Source organism: Papio anubis, chromosome 8, assembly GCF_008728515.1.
Source record: "Papio anubis isolate 15944 chromosome 8, Panubis1.0, whole genome shotgun sequence".
NCBI classification, from domain to species: domain Eukaryota; kingdom Metazoa; phylum Chordata; class Mammalia; order Primates; family Cercopithecidae; genus Papio; species Papio anubis.
In genome coordinates, this window is record NC_044983.1 from 54,586,764 (window position 1) to 54,608,437 (window position 21,674).

The window sequence follows — 21,674 nt, forward strand, 5'->3', positions numbered from 1 at the left end:
TCACATTCTGCATGAAGAAGCCAAATTAGCGGAGGACCAGAGCTAATAGAAAGCCTGTGCTCTTGGTTTGCCTCTTAATCAAGGGGTCCAAAAAGGAGAAAAAGAAGCTCCTATTTCTACTCATCACACGCTGATATGCAATTCCTCCTCCTAGGGAAGAGTTGCAAGTGCATCTCTCTAATACTGGAGGTCATCTCACTTGCTAGATCTCTCCTACAAAGAAAGCTTATGCTAAAGATAGGGATGTGGAAAAAAAATAGTTGAAAAAATGAAGACAGTTTCCCCCAGGTTAATGACGGTAAGACCCCTCAATGTTCAGTTCCCCAGAAGTGGGATTTCTAGGGAAGAGTGGAGGGAGGGTGAGATGTCTTCTGTGGAAAGACTTCCTGTAGTTTATCTTCTGGACGGGAAAAGGAGGAGAAACTAGGGTGGGAAAAGAGTCCTGGACTTGGACAAGAAAAGCAGTGGAGTGTGGAGGGAAAGGACTGGGCAGTGGTGGCACAGGCATGGCAAAAGCTGGCTGAGAAGGGGAGGGAAGAATCACTGCTCTGCATCAAGGAATCCAGGGACAGCAAATATCCACTGCGTGATTGTTCAGCTTTTATGTGTGCACAAGTATGAAATCACTGCTTTGTAAATAAGAAATGGTAAAGCATCCATGGTTTCATTTGGCATAAGCTAATATTTCCCAGAGTATTCTCACACATGTAACACATTGCAGTTATCTCAATACTCTTTAGAACTGAAGTATGTCAACATTTTGTCCTTAAAGTTCTAAAATAAAATTAAGCCTAGCTGACCAAGGATGGAGTTTGACAGAAGCCTTAGACCTTCCAAGGCCAGAATCCTAGCTCTGATATTTACTATCTTTTGGAGGTCTGGTAAGTCACTCTAGCTCTCTAATCCTCACTGAATTGTTGTAAGGATCAAATGAGAAAGTAAGTGTGTAGATTTTGTTTAGTTCCTTGTCAGAAACTGGTAGCTTCCAACTGACAGCTATTATTATTATAAATCCAATTCTTTTGGGACACTGGGAGAGGCGGGTACTGACTTAAACTTCCAGGCAAGAAGAAGCTTCCTACTACTGAAATTTATCATCATCTTTAAAAGCAAGAAGTTTCATTGAGGTCAGAGCATAATAAATAAAAAAAAACCCCAAAAAAACAAAAAACCTTTGCACCCATGGTACAGGGAAGTCTCGGCATCCCTGAAGGCAATTTCTGTATAGAGCTGCTGACCCGGTCTCACCCAGCATCCCTATTGTCCCCGACTCCCATTTCCTCCAAGGTCACTCTCTTTGTGATTTTGGAGAATAACAACAAACAGTAGGCTTAGCTCTTCTTGAAGGAAGGCCTCTCCTGAAATGCTGGAAGGCCCAGTTGCATATGGAAAAGCCTTCATTACTGGTCTCAAATCATGACCATCAGAACCCTTGGGAGTTTCAGATCAGGCTATTACATTTGAATAATCTGATGCTGGGCCTTAGAAGTCACTTGTTTGGCTTTGCTACTAACAGCATCAATTATCCTAATTTATGAACAGCAAAGAATGTATGGAGAACATTTTCTAAGATAGCCACCAATTAATTTCAAATCATTAGGGTTATAGTTACATTTTTAAATACTCAAACTGTAAAATAATATAGATCAGAAAGAACACAGGAGAAAGAAAAAAATACAGATATGGATAAAGATTACACTAAAACCCTCTTTGTGTTTCTGGGAAGTCTAGCTAGGTCTGCTCCCAAACTGAGGAACTGAAACTGCAGAGGGAAACTTGGCTCTTTTTTAAAGGTGTTTGAGGTGGCAGGTGAGGATACGCAGAAGGAGGTCTCAGAAGACATTGGGGTGGTTGGAAAACACCTTAACTTTTCTAAGCCCCACTGTTTTTTATAGTAAAAATGGGCAAAAGTGCTTCTACTTAACATAGTGACATATCGAAAATTTAGTGTTTCTTTAGAACAATCTTTAAGCACCTTGGAAATGGAGCTAGCACAGACAGATGACAATATTCAACACATTACTATTCTTAAATTGAAATACTATACTTATTTTGGAGGGCATTCTTTAGTGATAGGTTTATTATGTGCTACCAGAAAAGAATATAGCATGTTATAATTGCAAAATTTAACAGGAAGGATCATTTAGTTTTTCATAATTGTTCACATGCTAAAGAAAAAAAAATTGTTCAAAATATAATTGTAAATAAGCCAAATGGCTGCTTTCAAAATGTATCAAATGCTACCACACAACTGGTCAGACTGCAGTAGTGCCACAACTCCTCCCTCCAACGCCTAAATGTGCTGGCATCACTTGACATCTGTCCATTGAATAAATCATGCTCCGTATGGAGCGCGAGGTTTTGAGAATCTGTTTTTATCACTAATGCTATTCCATTCAGATATTTTCATAATTTTTGTCACTGAAATACATGTCCCTAATACTTGACAAAACACACTATTTGACAATTATTCTAAAATTCTCACGCCTACCCAGAAACAAATAAAAAATGAGTCTTATATTCACAAATCCCACAGGTTGGAAATGTATATGATACACAACATTTAACCTGTCAGCAGCCTCATTAGTGTCAATGAGTACAAACTGGCAATCAGTAGATGGTGTGCTCTACATGTGTTTATGTTTTAAAATGTTCCTAAAATAGTTCCTCTGCTGGTGAGGTTGATATAAAACACTTTTACTGGACAAATGAATTTCAGTTTAAACATTATGGCCTATTTCTTTTTTTTTCTTTTTAGGAATTCATATTTTCATGTAGATGATCATTTATAGCTAATGGAGTCAATACCCAACTAAAATAATAAAGACTAGATGGGTCAAGAATTACCTAAAGTTCAACAACATCAATGTGGTCGGTCAACAAAATATGCAGAAAGGCCAATGTGTGTTTGACTATCCCAAGCCCTAAGATATATATTTGTATGGTGCCTGTATTCAGTATCCATACAGCTATTAAGACATTTTTATAAACTGTAAGAATTATGTGAGCTATTTCAAGATATAATGCTGAAAAACAGACTTCCATGTAAGAAGCCAATTTAGGAAGAAAACAACATAAACAATAGTAACTTGTGTGCTCAAGTGAAGCATCTTTTTAATTTTGAGTAATGAAGATGTCAAGCCAAATGCTAGAGTAGTTTAACTTAATTAGGTGGCCTATTTTTCCAGGCATCCTTTCATTTCCCATTGAAAACTCAGCTTGTATGCAAGGCAACAAGAGCAATTTTGTCTGTAATGAATACCTCCGGGACTGCACAGAGTAATCATTTGAATGTTACACTGAAGACTGGTTTGAGTAACTAGTCTGGGCTTGTTAAGATGCCAGACTTTGTTGGGCTAACTCGATTACTCAGAGCATGGCAGCTTTATCATTCTGTTGGGTCAATGGTCAAAAAGTCAACTTAATGTTACTTCTGAAATTTCTGCCAAAAGGAACTAATCTAAAAGGAATTGGTCCAATTTACAGTTCAAATTTATGTCACAATCATGGAGATGTTATGACCCACAGTAAGGAGATTTGTTTTTCAAAAGTACTTTAAAAATATTATACTTTCTAGGCCTTTTTTGTCATACCTCATTTACACTCTAACCTAGAGAATTTTCTCATTAGGAAAACACGAAATTAAACAAATAGAGAGTCATTAATATATTTGTATATCTGAAAACATAATTCTAACAGCAGATTTGAGAGAATATTGTACAAAAAGAAATTTGGAGCACACTACTATTTCCAATTCCATTGCATTGCTGATGATAAACAACAGCCTGATGTTACTGTAACAAGCATTGACTGTCATTATCTAGTTTATTATCATGTTAACTCTTTGAGTCTTGTACTTGAAATAACTCTCCAAGGAGGAGGGAGTGCTGGAACCTTTTGTTAATATATAAGGGCACTGGCACGAAGATAAAGTGTCCTACTGCCATGGACAGGGTAGGGCTGGATTTGCTAAATGTCTGCAATGCAGGGTCAAGAATCATTGCAATGGAAGACTCTAAGTATTCATGTGATTAAAAAAATGTACATAAAATATTTTAGCTGATTTGCTCATCTTTCAACAAACAATGCTGCATACCTCTGATATGTCAAACACTATTCCTGGCACAGGAAAGCCAGACAGAAACAAGAGTGAGTCCTGCCTTCAAGAGCTCACAATCAGGGGAGCAAGACAAGGACATCCCTGGTGATGCCAGTGTGCCATGTGCCACCCAGGGACAAATACACACCATGATAAAGCAGCCTTGTAGACAATGGCAAGGCACTGAGGTGTGTACCGTTCAGCAAAGATGAGGAAAAGGAAATGAGAGAAGGTAAGATGAGTTCATGAGAAACTGTGAGGCCTATAATGAAGGCAGAAATTGTGTAGCTGGAAAAGAGGAGATGGATTCAATAGATAGGCCAAAAAGTAGAATCAACACTATCTGGAATTAACCAAAGGCTGAATGACGAGGGAGACTCCCCAAGTCTCCGTCTTGGGTGTTTGAAGAGGTGGTGTTAACACTTCTGATTATAAGCAGTAAAGAAAAAAGAGAAGATTGGGGGTGAGGAAGCAGGTGGGAGGTGATGAGTTGTGGTTTGATGAACTGATATGTCGAATTTGAGCTGCTATCAGGGACAGGTGCCCAGTGGAGTTAGAAATCAAACCTCAAATTCACATGAAAGCTGACCTGGATATATATATGCTCTTCAATTTTATATTCAAAATGTACTTTATGAACTGTATGTCAAATGCTTAGTTATAACTGATTCCAGGAAAACATAATATTGCTATATTTTATCATTCTTATTTTTAATCTTGAGATTTGAGGGACCAAGTAAGAGACAGAATTCCAGAGGGGGCTGGAGGTGGGGAGAGAGAAAACTGCTCACAATCTCAGAATCCTCTAAAATATGATCTCGGGCCAGGATATTTAATATTTAGGATTTACTATAATGCTTATAATGAACAACAAAAAATAGTTCAAGCTTAAAGGATAACTTTTCATGGAAAGAAGAAGGAAGAAAGGAATGAAAGCAGGAAGGTGGTGGGGAAGGAGGGAGGGAATGAAGGGAGCAAGGCGGGGAACCAAACAGAAGGAAATAGTTTAGCAGAGCAAAGGTCAAGGTCTAAGAGGAAGTGATTTATTAAAAATCTGGTTCAATCAAGTAACCTGAGCTTTTCCATAACCTGATGCCAGGAAAATCTTCTCATTCTTCCTTAATATTAAAGTATTATTTCTTGTATAAAAAAGATCAGTCCTTCTTGATCTTTTCAGACAGTACTTCAACTGAGGTAGGCATGTGAAGAGCTGAGTCCCTCAGTCAAGGGCACTGATGGAAAACACAGAATGAACAAACAGGCAGCCATGGAAAAGGATTCTTTCTTTCTTTCTCTCTCTCTCTCTCTTTCCTTCCTTCTTTTCCTTCCTTCCATGCTTTCCTTCCTTCCTTCCCTTCTTCTTTTCTTTTCCTTCCCTTCTTTCCTTCTTTCCCTTCTTTCTTTCTTTCCTTCTTTCTTTCTTTCTTTCTTTCTTTCTTTCTTTCTTTTCTTTCTTTCCTTCCTTCCTTCCCTTCCTTCAGCCTTCCTTCCTTCCTTCCCTTCCCTTCCTTCCTTCCTTCCTTCCTTCCTTCCTTCCTTCCTTCCTTCCTTCCTTCTTTCTTTTCTTTCTTTCTTTCTTTCAATTCTTTCTTTTCTTTCTTTCTTTCTTTCTTTCTTTCTTTCTTTCTCTCTCCCTCTCTCTTTCTTTTTCTTTTTCTTTCTTTCTTTTTGAGACAGAGTCTCCTTCTGTCACCTTGGCTGGAGTGCAGTGGTGTGATCTTGGCTCACTGCAACCTCCACCTCCTGGGTTCAAGCAATTCTCCTGCCTCAGTCTCCCGAGTAGCTGGGATTACAGGTGCACTCCACCATGCCCGGCTAATTTTTGTATTTTTAGTAGAGACGGGGCTTTGCTATGTTGGCCAGGCTGGTCTCGAACTCCTGACCTCAGGTGATCGCCCACTTTGGCCTCCCAAAGTGCTGGGATTACAGGCATGAGCCACCACGCCTGGGAGAAAAGGACATTCTTGAAACTGACTCAGAAGAGGAAAGAATGGGGGAAAGCCATGGCACATATTCAAACCTGAAAAATCAAATAAAATAACCTAGTGCTGTAGAAAGTTCTGATGAAGAGAACTAGACTTCTCTTCTGCTTCTTTTGATGTTATTTAATTTAGATGAACATTTATATTGTGACGACAGCCTCATATAAAGGACTATGAAAGGTACTACAACTATTCTAGGAGCTGGAGAAAGGGGCTGAAGTTTTATGGGGAGATAAGAGAACCCCAGAGCGTGCACATCTGAGTGGGCTGAGAAAATTCCAGAGAAATTTCTGAGGTGGGAAGCCCAATACCCCTCTGTTTTGTTCTGCCTGCTGGCATATTGGTCCAGATATTTTATAAGATACGTTTTATTGTATAGATTTAAGGCATATAACATGTTATGATATACATATAGATAATAAAACAGTTAATATAGTGAAGCAAATTAACATATCTATCATCTCACAGAGTTACCTATTTTGTGTGTATATGGCAAGAACAGCTAAAACATACTCACTTAGCAAACATCCCAAATACTATATTATTATTATTATTTTGAGACATAATCTCACTCTGTTGCCCAGGCTAGAGTGCAGTGGTGTGATCTCAGCTCACTGCAACCTCCACCTCGTGGGTTCAAGTGATTCCCCTGCCTCAGCTTCCAGAGTGGAGACTCTGGAGTGGCTGGGATTACAGGCACGCACCACCATGCCTGGCTAAGTTTTGTATTTTTAGTAGAGATAGGGTTTCACCATGTTAGCCAGGTTGGTCTCAAACCTGACCTCAAGTGATTCACCACCTCAGCCTCCCAAAGTGCTGGGATTACAGGCGTGAGCCACCACGCCCAGCCCTAAATACCATATTATTAACTCTAGTCCTCATGTTGCAGGTTACATCTCTAGACTTGTTCATCCTACATATTGCTACTTTGTGTCCTTCTGGTCTAGGTACTGTCATCTCAATCAAACATGACAAGTTCAGAATGGCAAAGAAGTGGGTTTCTGACAAGCTGCTCATCTGGCTTCCTTTCATTAGCCCACTCACATTCTCCCACAAACTCTTAACGGGACAAAGTTCAGGAGGTATTAAGCAACAAGGTGCCTTTAGCCAGGGTTTGGAAACACACAAAGAAGTCTTGAATTGCTGGTTCAAATTCTAACCAGTGTAAGAAAAAAGTTAAATGATGTTTAAATTAAAGCACTGAGTGACCAGCACACTTAATAGCTATTATAGGAGAAAACAGTCAATATTCCAAGAATGGTGCCAGAGTAAAATGGAAATCTTACGAGTTTTTATTATATACTTGTCAGGCTTATTATAAGGTGGTATATTCAACTTAAAAGTTGCCTATCAATTATAAAACTATAGGCAAAAAAGTTTTAAGGATTTGTATACTCTAGCTTATGAGGTAGAGAATGCATGCAGTAGATAGTGCCAAAGAGCCCTTTGGACTGTCTAAAAGAATATCATTAATTTTTACAGTGTACTTCCATTTCTGGAGCAGTTCCAGCATTGGCTTTCTATAAAAATCATTTCAAGTTTAGAATTATGCTATTTGCTTGCAGCAACATCACAGGAGCAGTAGTGTGCCATATGTTGCTACTTAGCAACTTAGTCTATAAGTCCCAAAGCATGTACTGATTTGAAAATTGAACAGGAATTATAATTGTTGAGTGATGCTACGAGGCAAGTTGTCTTGGATTACTAAACTATGCAGATGTTTGATGTTATGTAGGGAAAGGAAAAAACTATTTTTTTTTCCCTGCAGGATGACTAAAATCTTATTTATGGTTGCCTAAAGGAGTAAATTGATTAAAATTCCCTAAAAGAATACCTGGTAATGAATTCTTGAACATACCATATTATAGTAAACAAAAGGAATGTTAAGTGTAAAATTTAGCTAAGGCCATTGAACTTATGTAATTTGTGAAGTTTATTTTTCTCCAGAGCATGTATTACCTTACACTAGTCTGAATTTTAAAACAGCACATTCTAAAAACATTTTCATATATGGCACATTATTTTTTAAGTGTTTCTTTCTGGCTCACAAGCCTGCTCTATCTTTAAAAAGCACACAAGTATTTGGGGCTCTTGTTTACAAATTATCACTGGTGTTCAAAACATTCTTACTAACTCCTGACTGACATATGAAGAAAAACAATGTTAGTTGTTGGATTTCAGTAAGGGCTTAATATTAGGCATTGTACTTGAATTTTAAAATCTAAGGAGCCAAGTCATTATGATGTATATGTTCTGAATTTCCAATCCTTTATCCAAAACTCTTTAAGACCGACATAATGATTCTCTAAGAGGGAGCAGCTGCTTTATAACAGCCATCATTTATTGAGTTTGTGTTTCTACTGTTTCAAACAAATTCAATTAGCCCTTACACTTCAAAACCCTAAAGGCACCAAAGAGATGATACCAGGTTGCTTTAATCTAATAGTAATACTAAACTTGTCAGTACAGTTTTGGGATTGATGGTTAGAAGAAAATTAATAGTAACATTTTTCATTTTTTAATCAAACAGTCCTATTCAGAACTACCTATGGATCTGGGAGGCTACTTAGCCAAATGAATTCAGTTAAGGAAGATTTCTAAATGCAAAGCTCAGCCTTCCAAAGGTATTCTTAGAGTGATCAGCTCAGTTGAATGGAAGGCAATGTAGTCAGGATCTTTGAACTTCATGATGACCTTTTCAGCTGAACAATACAGTGTAGTTTCCAGAATATCTGCCAGAGAAGGCAGTGATCCTAATGACTTCTAAATGCAAAGTTCAGGGAGATGCAGGCCTGCCTCTGTTTTGAGTTAAGAATGAGCCATTTTGGTCACAGAGTGCATCCTTAACATATACATTAGATTTAATTCACTGACAAAAGAAAAATGAAGAAAAAGAGGTTTTATGCTCCCTCCCAACCCATTCCCCAACCCCTTCTAGTTATTAAATCTGTATGTGTGGATATGTAGGCACTGAATATTATTAAGAGTTTATTTTAGAATTACTAATATATGAAACTCCAATCTACCACGGTTTTTACCATTCTAGAAAAAAACATGTTTGTGTCAACAAAATGCTCCTGTGAACTGTTCCTTGCTTTCACTTTTTCACTTATTTATTTTTGCTTACAATGTTCTCATATTTTACGTTATACTGGTATCCAAGGGCAGTTATAGTTTGGCTTTAAATGTTCCACTGAATTAAAGGATCTGGTCTTAAGTATCTAAAAATAAATAGTCAAACATTTACTTTCATAAATGTAACCATTTACATTCTCATTGGACTTTTGTTGTCATTTCTCATGATTAAATACCTTGTCAACTATTCCCAGTGAAATGTATACAAAGGTGCCCTTGAAAGGTTTCAATCAGATCATGTTTTTTTGGCCTGAAAGCTCCTCCGCAGCCCCAACTCCTTACCTTCCCAGGAGATCGTAAAAGCGGCCTTCTAGCCCCACCGGCCATGGGATTTGGGTTATGAACATTACATTTTGTTGAAAATGGCCCCAACCGTTGATAATTAAAGCTATTTGTGACACGTGTAGCTTATAATGATTAAATCGTCTACAGTCAGAAGCACAAATAACCTGCACCTGTAAAGACTTTATTTCCTAAAGGTAAAACAACTGTTTAGGAAAGATCATGCTGGCAAAACAGCTGCTTGCCGTTCTGGAGAGGAAACAAGGTAGTACCTTTCAACAAATGCCAACTCTGGTGTTTTATCAGCGCTATCTCATTAACTGGAAACAAGGCTTAAATGCTTTGTTTATAAATTATGATTATTCCTGATTGCAGCAGTTACTGATAGTGCTACTCATTTGCAATGCAACTCTTTGAATTTGTTTAATTACAATTTGAAACAAGGCAGAGAAGATTAATTAACCCACCTGGCTGGCTGGCACATAGTCCTGGCTCGGCTCTGTCATGCTCATATACATGTTCTCACCGTCAAACTGCGAATGAAATAATAGTAAACATTCAGCAATCTTGACTGCGGGTATGTTTGGTTTTTATTTGTTTTGTTTTGCTTTGTTTTTTAACCATCAAACTGGAAAACAGTAGCCATAAAAAAATACTGCGGCTGGGACTATGGAAAATCTGTCACAGTAAGCGAGCCACATCTTTTCTTTGATGTTTCTGTTGTCATCCTTACTGACCCTGGATGTCAGTGATTTGGAGTAATTAGTGCTCTAGTAATTACAGCAAGCAAGCAAGAAATGAATGGTTTCCTTTCATCTGCAATCTGTTTTAAAACAAAATGGCTCATTTTGCACGCCATGTATACATATTGCAGTTCAGTTGTAATGAAGTATTAAATGAATGGCATGATTTCTGAAAGAAAAGAATAACGAAAAATACACGAAGGCACAGCTCGGTGCATTCTGAGTTTAGCTCTCAAAAAAGAAAAAGTGCAGAGTTTTCACAATAGACTAAAACTGGCATCATAATAACCTTCTGATTAAGAAAAATTTAACTTTATAATAATATTTGAAAAGAGCATGTGCCACTGTAACCATGGCTAAGAATGATAATAACAATAAATAACAATAAAAATATACAGGCACAATGAAATACTCCTTTCTGAAATTTTTCAAAGATATCGAATTCATGTATTAAAAATGCATAGAAATTCATGCGCAAATTTTCTAATTAGGAAAAGGCTGGAAGAAAGAAATTCGCAGGGGCAGAACAACTGGAGAACTCTCCAATAGTTCAAGCAACAACAACAACAACGACGACAACAACAACGACAACATACTTTTCATTATTTGGGGTTTTGAAAGTAGTCATCACTCTATTCAGACTTAATCCTCAGCTATTTTTAGTCACTTGACAGATGAGCAAAGCATTTCTCTTTTTAGTTAGAGGAAGAATTTTTCCAAGGTAATAATCAAATGGACAAACACAGTAACTTCACAGAGCTGGGTCTGAATATGCTTTCATTGGTGGGCTAATTTCAGACATGGGGAATTGAAAGTCTGAATAATTACTTTTCGAAACAGAATAGTGTTATTGATAGTGGTGCAAACCATGGTATTATGGACATACTTCATACTTTATGTACTATGAAAAAATGGTGTTATATCAGAACATAAAAAATATTGTATTATAGAGATCTCATTCCACCACCTATGAACTGCTAGCAGAAGAAGGTTACACCAACATGAGGGTCGCTCCACAGCCTCTAAACTGTAATCGCCAGAGTGGGTGCCCTGAAAGTTCACATCAACATAAGCTGTAAATAAAGGCCTCCCTAAAGACATGGAAGCACTCACGAGACTAAGCTCAGAGAATCAAAGGATTTCTTCACACATCACCCTATAAATCTATTTCACGTTATGTGAACGACTTATCTAAACATAATGAAATTACTTATTGAAAGATGTTGTTAGAGCAAATAAAAAATAACACAACTGGGTGTTTCGGTTGCTCTGTCAACTGGCTCATGAACCTGGAGTTGAAGAGACTTACCCCAGGTTGCTTTTCCATTGAACAGGTGAACTCTTTTTTTTTTTTTTTGAGATAGAGTTTCGCTCTGTCACCCAGGCTGAGTGCAATGGCGCGATCGCAGCTCACTGCAGCCTCCGCCTCCCAGGTTCAAGTGATTCTCCTGCCTCAGCCTCTTGAGTAGCTGGGACTACAGGTGCCCACCACCACGCCCGGCTAATTTTTGTACTTTTAGTAGAGGCAGGGTCTCGAACTCTTAACCTCAGGTGATCCACCTGCCTCAGCCTCCCAAAGTGCTGGGATTACAGGCATGAGCCACCGTGCCCCATCAAACAGGTGAACTCTTTCAACCCAAAGATAGGCCAGCCCCAGCCAATCTGCCTGTTACTCCTAACAACTCAAGACCTAACAAAGAGCCTCACTGCGCATTTCTTCATCTCCACCCACTGTTGGAGTACACTGGTTTGTTTGCAAATGTTTTTCATGTGAAGGTGCCAAGGAACCATTTAAAATACGGACAGTTTCTCTGACTGTAATAAACTAAACTGAAGAAGTGGAGTGAACCAAATACTTCACTGCCTGTGCATATTCTATAAATGTGTTACTTTCTATTTCATCTTCTCTAACTCATTTTCTAAATCTGTTGTTGTTCTCAAGCCAGCTAAAGGCTTTGAAGTTTTGGGTTGAGTCTATCCAACATGTACGCTAATTGAGTACATTCGGTGTTACTGCTCTTGATGAAGACTCTTTCCTCAAGAAGTACCAATACTTAGGTAATATTGGGCCAAGACTAAAACAGCATTTTACTATAAAAGATATGTGGCTGTAAGCATTATAACTATATTTTTAAGCACATTTTATGTTCCTGCCACCTGTATCTTTACATGTATTAACTGATTTAGGCATCACAAAACCAAGAGTTAGGTATTATTATTACCTACATTTTACAAAAGAAGATACAAAGGCACAGATAAGTTAAGCTAGATGCTTCAAGTTACACAGCTTGTGAGAGGTAGGGCTGGAATGCAAACCCAGGCCCCTGGCTTTTTAGCCGCCCATGCACTTCATCACCAGAACATATCAATATATTCTGAATCATAATGATAAGTTAGCTATCAATTCTGAAAATAACATCCAAAAATGGTCAAAGCAGAGTGATGGCATTATCTCAATGACACTGGTATATTATCCAGAATTTGTGATATTGTGAGAGTTTTTGTAAGTGTCGTGAGGCGCTGTCAACCTAGTATTTGGCCTGGCAGAAAACCGAGAGAGGGAATGATGGTTAATTCTACATGTCAACTTGACTAGGCCATGGGCTGCCCAGATATTTGGTCAAACATTCTTCTGGGTATCCATGCAGGTGTTTCTGAGAGAGATTAACACGTGAATTGATAGACTTGGTAAAGCAGATTGCTCTCCCCAAGGTGGGTGGGCCTCCGCCAATCAGTTGAAGGCTTGACTAGAATAGTGAGGGCTGACTAGAGTAAATGAATTCCTCCTGCCTCACTGTTGAGCTGAGACATCAGTCTTTCACTGTTTTGGGGCATGACTTGAAATAACATTGGCTCTTATTGGACCTCAAACTTGCCAGCTTTTGGTCTGGAACTACACCATCAGTTCTCCTGGCTCTCCAGCTTGCTAACTGCAGGTCTTGGGACATCTCAGCATCCATAATCATGTCAGCCAATTCCTTATACTGAATCTCTTCAGATAGATGGATAGATAGACAGATAGATAGATAGATAGATAGATAGGTCGATCGATCGATCATCTATCCATCCATCCAGTTGGTTTTGTTTCTCTGGAGCACCCTAATACAGGTGGCTTCTAAAAACTGCTATCAGGATATTCAGAACTCCTCCAAAAGTGTATTTCTGGGGAGCCTACAATATAAAAATGTATTTATTTCATGCTGTCACTTGCTTTCTAGAGGAGAAGAGCTATGTTGATTTTGCTATGAGACTCTCTGCTCTCAGTTCCTATCTCACCCACTTCCTGTGCTCCAGTGCATCCCACACACAATCACACCTCTTTGTCCAGAGTGCCTTCCTTCCCTTTTACTTGTTGCAGTGTTTTGCAGACTCCTCACCTCCCCTTAGTGAGGGCTGGGCTGTCTGCAGGCTCTGGGCTCCCCTAGGCAGCCCTCTGTTTCGGGGCAGGTTTTGTTGGGGGATTGATTCCACTAGACTGTGAGCCACCAGAAGGAATGGTGCATACCTTCCTTATCTTTAGTTTCTCTATGGCTTGGGGCTGGCACATAATAGGTCTTCTGAAATGTTTATTGCCTAAACGACAAAAACTGAAACATATTTGCTGGATTAAATATATTATCTTTCTAGAGAAGGTGGTAACTTAAGAAGAGGAAGAATTTCAGCTTTTAGAGAATGGTTTGATGGCTTTTTAAGGCAGTTGACTCAAAGTCTTACAGTGGATTAAAACTGATACAGGCACAGAAGCCCTTAAGGAGAACAACAACCACAACAGAAAAAGAATAAAAAGAAAAGAAAGTACAGAAATGGCCAGGACAACATTACTCAAATGTTAGATTCAGTTCTTCCTCAGGATTTTTATTTAATACAATTTTATTTAATATAAAACATATAGACTGGCCAGGAATCAAGAGACCTGGCTATAAATAAAATGTGTATGCCCTCCTTCCAAAGAATCTTGAGCTGCCAAATAAAAATACGTATGTGTATCAGAATAGGCGTAGTCATTCCCCTTGCGGTTGAAAGATCGTGGTTGGACACACTCCTGGGCCCAGGGGAAAAGAGTAAGCCAAGATCCCAGCATTCACAGGACCTTTCCCACCCTACCCTATCAGGTTAATATTATCACTGCACTGTCACAGCTCTGTCCAACCACACCCTGACCAGGAGCTGGTTCCAGGGCTCTCAGCAGGCCTCCTGCTGACCCAACAATCTTAGAAAGCACCCCATGCCATGAGCTTGTGGACAGTTGTCACCTGAAGTAGAATTATAGCTCTTGGTCTTAGAAGTGTGTTTGTAGAATGATGCCTGAAACCATCACATCAGAATCTCTCATGTTATGATTGAATAAATAGACTTTGTATTGTTTATGAGGTCCATCTGGGGATAGAATCAAGGTCTGGATTCTTAGTAGAAGAGTTTTCCACTATGACATACTGCTTTTCACTCCAACACTCATAAAAAGTGAGGAATCAGACTCTGACTACAGCTTTATCCTTCATCTCCATAAGAAGTGGGAATAGACTCAATGGCTATTTGTAGCTGGTATGTGTGTGTGTGTGTGTGTGTGTGTGCACTCTACAGACCTGAAGGCACAGCATTCACATTGCCACATTCTAATGACCCCACTTCACTCTACCTGAATTACAGATTAGATGAGCATTATTAGTAATTATTGCAATAAAATTATATTTATTAAACATAACTAACTGCATTTCCTTACTCCGTATGCTCATCACAGTTATTATTCTTAGAAGTCAACTGAATTTAGGCATCATAACTTTTCAAAATATATCTAAGCATACTAGGGGTTTTAATTTCCATGTATTCTCAATTTAAAACCTGAATCAAAGTTTGAATGAATAAATAGGCTGATTTATTTAAATCTAAATGTAAATGGCATCAACCCAGGATTAGCCTTCCTGACCAAGCGCTTTTAGACTCTTCATTGTGTTTTTATTTCAAAGCACCAGGGGATGCAATCACATAAAAAGTCATTTATAATCTTCTACTTCAGTTTTTTGAAATTGTTTTTAGAGGATATTAACCAAACCCATAATCCCAAAGAGCTTTCAAACTAGGTAGTTATTATTTCTTCTATTTAAAAATTGAAAGGAGAAATCTAGCAATATCTGAACATAGTGAATGATGAGCAAAAATGGGCGATATTAGGCTACCAAAACCACAAAGACAAGAAAAGTCAAAAATAGAATGTGAAGTGTAAATCAGTCATTGGCACTGGTACAGAAAATGGGAACATTTTAGGGAAACCATTAAAAGAAAATCAGAAAAGTGCTGCTAGGGGGAAAAACAGCCTCATGGAATTCATGAAACAGTACCACATTGTACTGCCTATAAAGGGAAAAAGCTTACATTTCTGGGTGTTTTCTGAAAGAATATTTGATACTTTGATGTTTGAAAAGAAGGGCTAAAAATGGAAATGTTTATAACAGGGAGTCAATTTGACATTTCTTAGATGGTGCTTTATAATAAATCATTTTTAGAGAGGCTAATATCCCCAAAATAAAATTTCCATTTTTGTATTCTTTGGACCAGTATAAGATTACGAATCATCTTTTTTTTTTTTTTTTTTTTTTGTAACAGAAGAAATAAGTTTGGGCAATGAAGACTTTGCTGTTTCCTAGAAGCAAAGCATTTTGAAAGTTAAGCATCAAATGTAGGGTGGTAATATGCATAGTTCTAATGCTGTTCCCATGCACAGTCACACAGATCCAGTGAAAACTGAGCAAAGCTAACTCCCACACTTACTGCATGTCCTCACCAGTCTCAAGGGAAAATGTCAGGAGGCACTGGAGAAGGAAGAGGTGTCTATTTATCTCCCAGTGTCAAGGCTGAACCTGTTGATGCAAGATAGTCTTAAGTCAGTCTGCCTCCATGCTGAACCCAGCTGAATGAAACTGGTTCCGAGCACAGCACAGCTGCAGAAGTGGATCACACTGAAAGGAAAGAGTCCAGACTGAGCCAAGGCTATCAACACCCAAAGAAAAGAAAGCACAGTTACTCTGCTAGTGCTTTTTATGGATGTGCATTCCAACCCAGGAGCACACAGAGCTGAACTAGGGAAGAGCAACCCCTCTTGGTTGGGCTGCTGTCACTTGAACTTGAGTGGTAAACACTCGACTACAGATCTGAATGGTATGGAGAGGAAGAATGGCCCGGGCACAGTGTGTCTGCTTGGAAGACTTGGCCATGGGTGGGCAAAAGATAGTGCTAGACCCACAACTTAGAAGCTGGACTCCACTCTGGGGCTGAGTTTGTATTCTCATTTTTGTCCCAGTGATATACTTATTTGGAGGAATATTAGATATTCTTTTTGTTAACAGTGAAAACTGAAATTTTCAATAATAATAATACTATGCATTTATCCTAAACCTGTGGCTCGATGGCATGAATCTCAACAGAGAAACACGACGGTTTCCCTCTGCTGTTAAGGGTAAGGCTACAATGTAATGTTTTTCATTGCTGTGTTTTTGGTTTTTTGTTTTTAACCAAATAAACCAAACTTATGATTCAAGTTATTCTTTTAATTAGTATTGAGTAGTCACCTAGTAAGCTCTACAAGTAAAATAATGATGTAACAATGGTTCAAACCAGTTTGAACTTCTTCCTTTGGAGGCCCTCTCTAATTTCACTAAATATATGAAGCTGTTTAATTTTTATAATAATCCTGTAATATTATTACTCTTATTTTATAGATGACAAAACACAACGGAGTTCAGTAACTTGTCTGTGATGGATCCAGTTACATGCTCCCCAGATCTGCTCAGCCTGCCTGACCCTCAGGCCTCTGACCTTTTCTTCCAGGAAGAGCTGACACTGTTCCCATGTAGCCTCCAGAGGCACCACTTCCATTGCCACCACACAGCTATAAACCATGGTGTCCCCAAGCACAGCAGCAATTTATATAGAGAAGCTTTGCACCTGGCTGGAGCTGAGGAGGTTTTGGGTAACATACCCTGAGAGTGCAGGGAAATTTCCTATTGCCCCATGGAAGGATTGGCTCATGATGTCCTCTGTAGCACCTCTATGTCCCTCATGCCAAGCAAGAAGTGATGAGTTGTTGCAAAGCTATGGTCACTTGGAAATATACACCTTATGTTTTCTTCTCCCTGCCTCCCTGCCTTGCTTACTTTCCCCCCACTCTGGTTTCCCTGGGCTTGCATTCCCAGCATTAACATTCAAGCTTTCACTGCAGGCTCTGCTTCCTGGGAACCTAGACCAAAATAGTGCCCAATGGTACCAGTTAGTAAGTGACAACACTCTTAACTGCAATGCTATACTAATCTCACCCCATCTTTGTTTTGCTTTCATTATATTAAAGAGTCTATTCTAATTTAATTGCCTATGCAAAGACAGAAACAAACTTATGAAACAGTGATAAATAGAAGAAACAAGAATTGCCTATATCATGAAAGCATCACTCCATTTGAAAGAAAAAAATGCAAGTTTCTAGAAAACTTCATTAACCCCAAACTTTCAGCACCAAGCAATCCATTTTCATTATGTATTGTTTAAGAAAAGAATGTGTGGATGAAAGTTTAACTATAAAACCATTCTGGTGAATTTAATGAAAATAAGTTTAATAAAATGAAAATACGGATTTTACAAAAAGGCCTCCACAGGGTGTCTGATATCAGAAAACGAGGAGCAAAGACTTTGGCTTCCTTGTAGGAGCCTTCTTTTTTAAATGAATTCCCAAGTAATTTCTGAAATTCTATAATGATTAAAGCTGTAAAACTATACCATACAGTTGAAATTCAGCACAGTTTCAAATAGATTGTTCAGGACATTCCTCTGACTTTTCATGTTTTAGACAAATTTTTTCTGAATCCATCTACGAAGGAAACAATTTGAGAAGTACATTCAAACTTGCTGCCGAAACTCACTTATTTCCACATCATATCAGCTCTCACCTCATTTACCACAGTACCTAAATTCAACATGGATGTGGAATGAAAAGTATGAAAGTAATTACTTTTGGGGGGTCGGACCTTTTATTGCTGGTATTTCTTTTTAAGCACAGGGAATATTTTTCAGCATCTGATAGATGCATAGAGAAAAAGGTGAAGATATTTTTCTGCACATATCTGGTTTGGAAGACTCTGCTCAGTTCTGGGAACCTCAAAACAACAACAACAAAAATAAGACTAGGAAGTCAAGGCATTAGAAAGGTTATGGGAATAGAATGACAGATGTATTAGAAAGCAACAGAGAAGCTGTATTTAGGTGACCACTGAGTGGGTTGAAATGACAAAACTTTTTTAAAAAACCAAGGACGAACAATTCTTGAACAATTTTGAGATTAAAAGTGGTAGTATCAAATAAAAATAAAATACAAATAAGAAGGTACAGGGTTATTAAGATGGAGATTCTCACTTCCCTATTATTATTACTCAGACAAATTACATTGTGACTGAGTATAACAATTATGTGACAGAAATAGACTTTTGGTGATTAAATTCTCCCGGGGTAAGACAGGTGTGGAATGGTATTTTGGTATGTTCAGGCAAACCTGACCAATTCGAAACACATGAGGGTCAGTCTAGAGCTACTCCATTTTTTTAAAGAGATATTTGACATTTATTTTTTCAGATTGCAGAGTTTCTGTTTTCTAAATGAAAACGTCATTTTAAAGAACTGGATTAAATGGCAAATCCTTCAGGACATTGAGTATAAGTATGGATTTGTCCATTGTGAACTGAAGCAAAGCTCTGTTAACATATCTTTTTCATTTTAAGGAATCTGAGGAGTCATTCAATCCATCATTATAGCCAAAGAGTACAATGTTTTAATTTTTACATCTTCAAATACCACATAGTTATATTCATTATTGCCTTCTTGCCTTTGATAAAACCTCATGATCTCATGTAAGTTTCCCTGCTGATTTATCTAAATTTTTATGAAGATTATAGAATAATTTTCATTGCTTTACTTTAAGGCTTCACACATAAGATGTCCCCTTCACAAGGCATATGCATTCAATGTATTTTAGATTTTCAGTTCCAAAGTGTCTTTGCTTATAGCACTTCTAACTATCCCCTCTACCCCTTGATCATTCTCCACTCCTGTTTGATTTTTATAGCATTTTTCAAATACTTCATCCTCCCCTTTGACAATGTCCATTTTATCATATGTTGCCAGAAACATGTCAAACCCAAAACTGGAAGACTTGCTGGAAACAGCATGCCTGCTTCCACTCAAAGCCTTATTTATTCTGCATTGTGAGAGATGATTGGTGCCCCTTGTCTTACTTTCTGGAATGTCACCATGTGATGCCCTTTTGCTGAAAAATTTGGAGAACAAAGTATCATCACATGATGCTAACAGGCATAAACCACCCAGTATGGTCTTGCTGATACATTAAAATTAAATGACCATCAATATACTCCCAGATAAAAATGTGATAATCATTGATTCAGTCAACAAATGCTCATTTTGTGCCTACTTATATGCCAGGTACACACATGCATTAACTCATTTAATCCTCACAACCACCCCACAGGCAGTCAGTTGGCACGTTATTTTACCAACAAGAAAACTGAGTCCTGGAGAATTAAGTTTTAAATATTTCCGACATCACTCCTGTCTGCATCTACCTCTCTACTTTCTCTTGTCACTCTACATTTTATCCTTGCTTAGTGATTTTCATATGGCCAGATAATCCCCGTCTTTATGCTTACCCATCATCTCATCTGCCTAAAATACTTCTCCAGCTCCCAATTCCTTCTATTTCTCCCCTTCTTTACTACTAATAAGATGATCATAGAATTTATTCTCCAGCTTGGAACACTTTTGACAGTGCCAGGAGATAAGATTACTAATTATGATTGAATAACATGCAGAAACTCAAAGTCTCCTAGCCAAGGAAAACCTTACCACCAGAAGGTAATCTTTCCCTGACCTCATGGATGATTGAGGTGCATTCTCTGTGCCTGTGTCCGTGGTTTAAGGCATCTTGTGCTTATCCCAGCCCATATCTCTTCCTACTGTTGTTGTTTCACTACCTCTCTCCTATATTGAACTATGAGCATTTTGAGGGCAGAGACTGCCCTAACTTATCTTTCTATCTCTAGCACTTAGCATAGGCTTAGCACATTTTATTAACTTAATGACATTAAATGAATCACATAAATCCAGGGCAATACTGTCACAACTAAAAGTATTTAGGAGATCTCACCATTCCATTATTCTGCAGTAACATTTATTCCATATTCTTTCATTTCTAAATCAAAGTCTGTCCATGAAAATAGCTAATTTTCCAGGGACACTGGAAAAAAGTTTCTGTAAACCAGATCCTACTTTAGTTTTCCACATCTTCCTATTCTAAATGGACCACTCAGTCACTCTAGTTTAAATAGTTTGAAAAGTATTCATTTCATCAAAGCTTAGATAGTGGCTAAAAGCTTCATGGTACCAAGTGGTCAAGTCCTCAACCTCCTCCTTGATTCTGGGGGTCTGTTCCAATAAGCAGATTGTGCTAGAACTGCTCCAGATCACACTGGTTTATTCTTTCATGCCAACAGCAAACCGGGTGGGCACTGATCTGAATCTGTAGCAGCACGATGAGGAAAAAAGACTAGAATTGCAGACACTGCCGTTCTTCTCATTGCCCACATGGCATGTGGGAAATTCAGGGCTCTGCTTCTCTTGTAGGTAAGGCAGAACAGGACAAAGTGAGGGCAGATTCTATCATGGAGTGGATTTGAAATAAGGAGACCCAGAGAAGAGTCTGGGTTCTGACACTTTCTAGCCAACTAGTCTTGGGAACCAGAGTAAAAACTGTTCTTGCTCTACGTAATTATGTCAGATTCAGATGAGACACGCAAGAGCATTTGTAAATTATAAAGCACTATCTATACATATGGAAACTATGGTACTTCCCCCTCATGGCAAGTTTGACTGTTTCCATCATTAGTTGGAAAGATCAATAGGCGGGAAGTAGTGGAAACAATCAGATTCAATGTGCCCTCAATTTGCCTGTGAAAAGGTCTTTAATATGGAAAGTTATCTGTAGATTTTTTTTTTTTTTTTGGAGATGGAGTCTCACTCGATCACCTAGACTACAGGCATGCACCACCATTACCAACTAATTTTTGTACTTTTAGTAGAGATGGGATTTCACCATATTGGCCAGGCTGGTCCTGAACTCCTGACCTTAGATGATCCACCTGCTTTGGCCTCCCAAAGTGCTGGGGATTATAGGAGTGAGCCACAGTGCCCAGCCTAGATATTATTTTTTATCTCTATGTAAATGTAGTCATACCTGAAATATGAAATGATAGGAAGAAAGTAATGAAAAGGACAAAAAATAATAGTAAAATCACCAATTAAATGAAAAGCTTGTAGATCATTATATGTATATATACATATGTGCATGTAAGCATACATAGACATGCATATTCCTTAAATATGTAC

At 38.3% G+C, this 21,674-nt stretch overlaps 1 protein-coding gene across 2 annotated transcripts in view; it reads right to left on the reverse strand.

Moving 5' to 3' along the window:
• The window catches only part of TOX (thymocyte selection associated high mobility group box), a 309,872-nt gene that overhangs the window by 139,718 nt on the left and 148,480 nt on the right, over positions 1-21,674 (reverse strand). Inside the window, exon 2 of one of the 2 annotated variants that reach the window (XM_017962033.3) lies at positions 9,966-10,031. The exons of the other annotated variant lie outside the window; for it this stretch is intronic. Coding sequence (XP_017817522.1) covers positions 9,966-10,031 — 66 coding nt within the window. The remainder of the gene's footprint in view (positions 1-9,965; positions 10,032-21,674) is intronic. 2 annotated transcript variants of the gene reach the window in all.